The sequence below is a fragment of the Sinocyclocheilus anshuiensis genome, unplaced genomic scaffold (assembly GCF_001515605.1).
Source record: "Sinocyclocheilus anshuiensis isolate Anshui unplaced genomic scaffold, SAMN03320099.WGS_v1.1 scaffold412, whole genome shotgun sequence".
In the NCBI taxonomy this organism is placed as follows: Eukaryota; Metazoa; Chordata; class Actinopteri; order Cypriniformes; family Cyprinidae; genus Sinocyclocheilus; species Sinocyclocheilus anshuiensis.
The window spans coordinates 1,881,962-1,888,173 of record NW_015558661.1 but is presented as its reverse complement, the minus strand read 5'-3'; the positions used below and the strand labels follow the sequence as shown (position 1 = coordinate 1,888,173).

At 34.9% G+C, this 6,212-nt stretch overlaps 1 protein-coding gene across 1 annotated transcript in view; it reads left to right on the top strand.

Moving 5' to 3' along the window:
- The window catches only part of LOC107681188 (nectin-1-like), a 23,712-nt gene extending 18,336 nt beyond the window's left edge, over window positions 1-5,376 (top strand). The window contains exons 2-5 of the mRNA XM_016477401.1: window positions 1,210-1,581; window positions 2,670-2,969; window positions 3,776-3,893; window positions 4,950-5,376. Of these exons, the coding sequence (XP_016332887.1) occupies window positions 1,210-1,581; window positions 2,670-2,969; window positions 3,776-3,893; window positions 4,950-5,130 (971 nt within the window). The 3' untranslated portion in view covers window positions 5,131-5,376. The remainder of the gene's footprint in view (window positions 1-1,209; window positions 1,582-2,669; window positions 2,970-3,775; window positions 3,894-4,949) is intronic.
- Window positions 5,377-6,212: the final 836 nt, after the last annotated feature.

Here is a 6,212-nt window from a genome sequence, read left to right as displayed (position 1 = left end):
TTGCGTGGCACAACCAGTTATTAGATTTAGGGGGCAATTACTTTTTCACGTAGGGCCAGGCAGGTTTGGACAGCTTTTTTCCCTTAATAAAATAAATAATCATTTAAAAACTGCATTTTGTATTTACTTGCATTATCTTTGTGTAATATTAAAATTTGTTTGATGATCTGAATCTTTTAAGTGTGACATATGCAAAAAATTTACAAAACGGGGGGCCAACACTTTTTCACACCACTGTATATATATATATATATATATTTGAAGGAAGTCTCTTACAGTCACCAAGGCTGCGTTTAATTGATCCAAAATGCTGTAAAAATAGTAATATTGTGACATAGTATTACAATTTAAAACAGTTTTTAGTTTAAATATTTTTATTAAGCAACATTTTGAGCAGTCATTGCTACAGTCTTCATTGTCACATGATCCTTTAGAAATGCTGATTTGGTGCTCAAGATTTTAATTTTTTTTATTATTATTACATGAATTTATGTTAAACAGTTTTGCTTAATTTAAAACTTGCTGTGTCGAAAACAGTGCTCCTTAATATTTTTGAGGAAACTGTGACACATTTTTGGATTCTGAATAAATAAAAAAGTACAAAAGAATGGCATTTATTTGAAATATATATATTTCTTTACATTGTAAAAGTTTTTGCTGTCACTTTTGATCATCCCATTCTTAAACTTCTTTTAATTGTCAATTCAAATCAAATCCTCCTGGTTGAGGTCCTACCTCATTTCAAATCCATTTCAGGAATTGAATGGGAATTTAAATTAAATTCTGTATAGCCAGTAAATGTTTATGTTTTCATAAAAATATGAGGTAACACTTTACTTAAAGCCTTTATAATAAAAGTAGTTTTAATGCAATAATTATGCCTTGTAATGCATTGTACAATCTAATGAATAATTGTAACCACAATTAATGCATTATAACACTTATCAATTCATTGTTACACTATGCATTTTAAATTCAGTTATAATTATTTACGACAAGATATCATGTATTACAATGTACATTATGAATAATTATAATGCATTATAGTCTCTAATAACCCTTTATAATGTATTATACATAAAGGCTTTAAGTGAAGTGTTACCAAATATGAAAAAACAATTGTTCTGTTGTTTGTTTTTGTTTTGACACTAGACATCTTTACAGTTCATCCACGTTGTGAGAAATAACTGTTAATCTTTTTATTTCCAGGTGTTCATGGTCAGATGGTTCAGATGGACAGCAGTAAGTCAGGATTTGTGGGCTCACAGGTAGAGCTACGCTGTCAGTTTGTCAACAGCAACCCACCTGTAAAAATCTCGCAGGTCACCTGGCAGAAGCTGGTCAATGGCACTAAGCAGAACGTGGCCATCGCCAATCCAGCCCTAGGGGTGTCAGTACTGAGCCCCTTCAAAGAGCGTGTGCGCTTCAAGAACCCCGCCGTCCGCCAGCGCACACCTTCCCTGGAGGACACCACCATAGTCTTCAACAAACTAAAACTGTCGGATGAATCCACCTACATCTGCGAGTACACAACCTTCCCAGCTGGCAACAGGGAGAACATGGTTAATCTCACTGTTTATGGTATGTAATGCTGCTGTTCTCCTAATACCAACTGTAAAGCTGACCACCAATACCACGAACAATGCATTTAAAAATATGACTTCAGATGAGATTTAAGAGGTGAATAACTTTAATTTCAGTGGATGAGTAAACATTTAAAGGTATAGTTCACCCAAAAATGAAAATGTGCTGAAAATGTACTCATCCTCAGGTCATCCAGGATGTTTGTTTCTTCATTGGAACAGACGAAAAGGGAATGGTGCCAACAGTTGATAAAGCATAACAATAATCCACATTCAATCAATTAACAATTGGAGACGTGTGAATTACTTGTGGATTATTGTGATGTTTTTATCAGCTGATTGGACTCTCATTCTGACGGCACCCATTCACTGCAAATGATCCATTGGTGAGCAGGATATAAAGCTCCAATTTTTCCAAATCTGTTCTGATGAAGAAACAAACTCATTTACATCTTGGACGGCCTGAGGGTGAGCAAAATGTCAGCCAATTTTCATTTCTGGGTAAACTATTCCTTTAACATTGAGTAAGTTCAAGGTCCTTACAAGATTCAGATTTGGACAGTTTAAGAGATATCTTGCTTACATAAAACCAGTAAAGCCTTGGTGATTAAGCTTTAGTGATTAATTGAAAACTCACCATCATCAGATTACTCTCAGTACCTGAGCAGCGTAAAAGCATTTACTGTAACTTTGAGTGCTTGCTTATGGTTAGCCGCTGTGGTGTGAAACGGGCCTTTGGAGCCAAGATTGCTGTAGTGGATTTTGCTAGATTTTTTATAGCGCTAACATCACATAAACTAAGATTTATTTTTTGGTTATAAAATTAGTAAAACTTTTGATTTCACAGAAGAATAATTTCTGTGTATATTGCATAATTTTCCAAGTTGAGAGGCCTTTGTCTTTTCAAAATGTTTTCCATGAAACCTGGTTATTATATAGCGCTTTGCAGTTCTTAATGAAAAAAAATCACCTATAAGCTGAAAAGCTTGCAAAACTGAGCGTGGCACAGAATATTACAGTAATCCGGTGGTTGCCTGCAGTGCATGAAATATCCCAGTGTTCTAAGCCTATGTATTTGTCCTGCAGCTCGCCCTATGATCCAGATGAGTCTTTCCACACCCTCCGTAGTGGCGGGAACCAAAGATCTGAAGATGACTGTTGCCACGTGTGTTTCTGCCAATGGGAAGCCACCCAGTGTGATCACATGGGAAACTGATTTAAATGGAGAATCCAACACCCAGGAGATACGCAACCCTGATGGGACTGTCACAGTGCGCAGTGATTACTTGGTGGTTCCTAGTCGAGAAATACACCAACAGCTGCTCACCTGCGTCTCCACATATAATGACGAACAATACACAGACAGTGTAACGCTCAACATTCAGTGTAAGAAACCAGCTATACTACTGTTCAAAAGTTTGGGGTCAGTAAGATTAAAAAATAATACTTCTTCAGCAGGGATGCATTAAATTAATCAAAAGTGAAAAAAAAGACATTTAGATTGTTCCAAATAAATTCTATTTCAAATAAATGCTGTTCTTTTGAACTTTCTATTCATAAAAAAAATTATGAAAAAAGTCTCTCGGGTTCCATAAAAATATTAAGCAGCACAACTGATTTCAACATTGATAATAATAAGAAATTTTTCTTGAGCATCAAATCAGCATATTAGAATGATTTCTGAAGGGTCATGTGACACTGAAGACTGAAGTGGCAGCTGAAAATTCAGCTTTGTCGTCACAGGAATCAATTACATTTTAAAATGAATTTAAATAGAAAACAGTTACTTTAAATTGTAATAATAAGAGACTTCTTTCAATACATTTAGAAATCTTACTAACCCCACACTTTTGATCCAGCATATTTTTTATTTATTACAAGTCGCTTTAAATTTTATTTTATTTGTTAATTATTTAATTTATTTCATTATTTAATTTCAATAGTAGTACTTAATAAAACAGTACTACTTATTATACTATAATGTTTTTTTGATTTTAGCTTAATAGTAATTGCAGTTTAACTTTTAGTTTAAAATGTATTTTTAAATATATCCTCATGGGTTATGTATTAAAATAATTTTATTCTAAATATTCATTATTGTTAAAGTCAATTTTATTAAATGTCCATTGAAGGAAATAAAAAAATGAAAAGTTCTGGAATAAATTTGTGCTCTCTTTTCTCCTTGTTTACAGATGAACCAGAGGTAATAATAGAAGGCTTCGATGGGAACTGGTATTTGAACAGAGAAAACGTTCAACTCACCTGCTTGGCTGATGCCAATCCACCCATCTCATTGTTTCAGTGGAGATAGTATGTCATTTTAGTCAATTCTGCACAAATTTATTTATGCTCAGTTAAAATACTTTGAAATGGATGATGATATCAAAATATACCATAGCCTAAACTACTGAATATTATATATTATATCAACGCCAAAGAAATGTGTTGATTGCCACAGAAATTAATTTCAGCTCTGTTTGCAATGCGCTTAAAATGGAGGTCCATGGGGCAAGGCATTGGCATCTCATATTTTTGTTAGATCTGCTTATCTTGATTCTTCAAGTCTAATGGCTATACTTTCTGGCTATACATGTGTGTTTTTGTAACATTTACCCTGGTACAATGCTTTGGCCCATAGACTTTCATTGTAAGTGAATTACTATAAACACAGTTATTGAGGGTCAAGCCAAAATAATTTTCCATGAAAAATTAGAGTCTGATACAAATGTAATTTCACTTTTCAATATTAATTCCAGAACACTCATCTATCATATTAAAAACATTTACGCTTCTTTCAGTCACAGTTCTTTCAGTTTTAATTTAAAGGTGACATATCATGAAAATCTGACTTTTCCAGGTTTTAAGTGCTATAATCAGGTCCCTGGTGCATCTACCAACCAAGGAAACGTGAAAAAGATTAACACAGTAACTTTGTTTTTCGGTAAGCCTTTTTCTACAAGCGTCTGAGAAAACGAGCGCGTCAGATTTCGCTCCCCTTGTGATACTCGTATGGTTTAAAACGCATGATTTCAGCGCGATAAACATGATAATCAGAACCAAAATAGATGGCGCAGTTTTGGTTCTGATTAATGGCGCAGCTCTATTCTGGATGGAAAAGGGGGCGGGGAGCAGCAGCTCATTTGCATTTGAAGAGACAGGCCCGAAAAACAGCGTGTTTCTGCTTCCACTCAAAATAGGCATTTTCAAAATGATATAATAAATGATCTGTGGAGTATTTTGAGCTGAAACTTCAGAGACACATTCTGGGGACACCAGAGACTTATATTACATATTGTAAAAAGGGGCATAATATGTCTCCTTTAAGTGAATTCTCGTGCATGACCTGATGAGCCTTTCTCTCTCTAGCTTGAATGGAACTATGCCGAGTACAGCAGAGCTTGGTGACGATGTGCTGATCTTTAAAGGTCCTGTAACCTATGACATCGCAGGCACATACATCTGTGACGCCAGCAACAGCATTGGGACAGGCTCTGCGTCCGTTGAGGTCATTGTCACAGGTGTGTTTACACTTCCTACTCGACTGTGAAAGCATGTGGCTTAACTGCTTCTGTGCATATGCATGTGAATTTTTTAGTCTTTTGCCCTAAACTTACTCTCGACTGCCTCTGAAACATCACCTAATAGCCATGATCATGCCATCGTTTTGTCAATAAACAATGTAGACGCTCACTGCCTGAAATGTGGATGCTTGCCTCCTGCCTGTATTTTTTTCTTCAGCCCTCAGGTGTTTTGCTTTGATTAACTTGCTTGCTGGTGCAGCACTTTGCATGTGGCTGCAAGTTCTCTGCATGTGGATCCTGAATGAACCTTTGTCTATGAGGATCTCTTGAGTCATATTTTTCTCTTTGCATGCTGCGAGCATAAGGTGTGGTCTATAGAAACTGCATGCTTACATTTACTTGTGTGTACATGTATGTGTGTTTCTAGCCTGCTGCATGGTTCAGTCTCTATAGCGTAGTGATGGCACCTGGGATTTAATTCCATGGGGAAGAAATACAAAGAAATGAAAAGACTTCCCTATTTCAACTTCCCCTTTCTACCCATGTTGCTTTTTTAAAGACCTTGTGAAATCAAAATTCTCTGACAATGACTAAATGCTCTGTGGCTTTTAGTCATTGTCCATTATGCTAGTGTACTCCAAAAAGCTTATTACATTTTTTTTAGCTTTTAGTACATTTGCCATTCAAAGGTTTGGGCTCTGTGAGTTTTTGTTTTGTTTTGTTTTGTTTTGTTTAAAAGAAATGAACACTTTTATTCATCGAGATTAAATTGATCACAAGTTACAGTAAAGACTTATATAATGTTGCAAACGATTTCTATTTCAAATAATGCTTTCCACTGAAAAAAAGTGTTACAAATTGTCAAAAATATTAAGCAACACAACCATTTTCAACATTTCAAGAATTGTTTCTTAAGTACCAAATCAGCATATCAGAAAGATTGGATTTCTGAAAGATCATGTGATACTGAAGACTATATAATGGCTGCTGAAAATTCACCTTTGTCATCAAAAGAATAAATTAGATTTTACAATATATTCAAATAGAAAACAGTTATTTAAAATTGTAATAATATTTCACAATATTACTGTTTTTACTGTATTTTTAA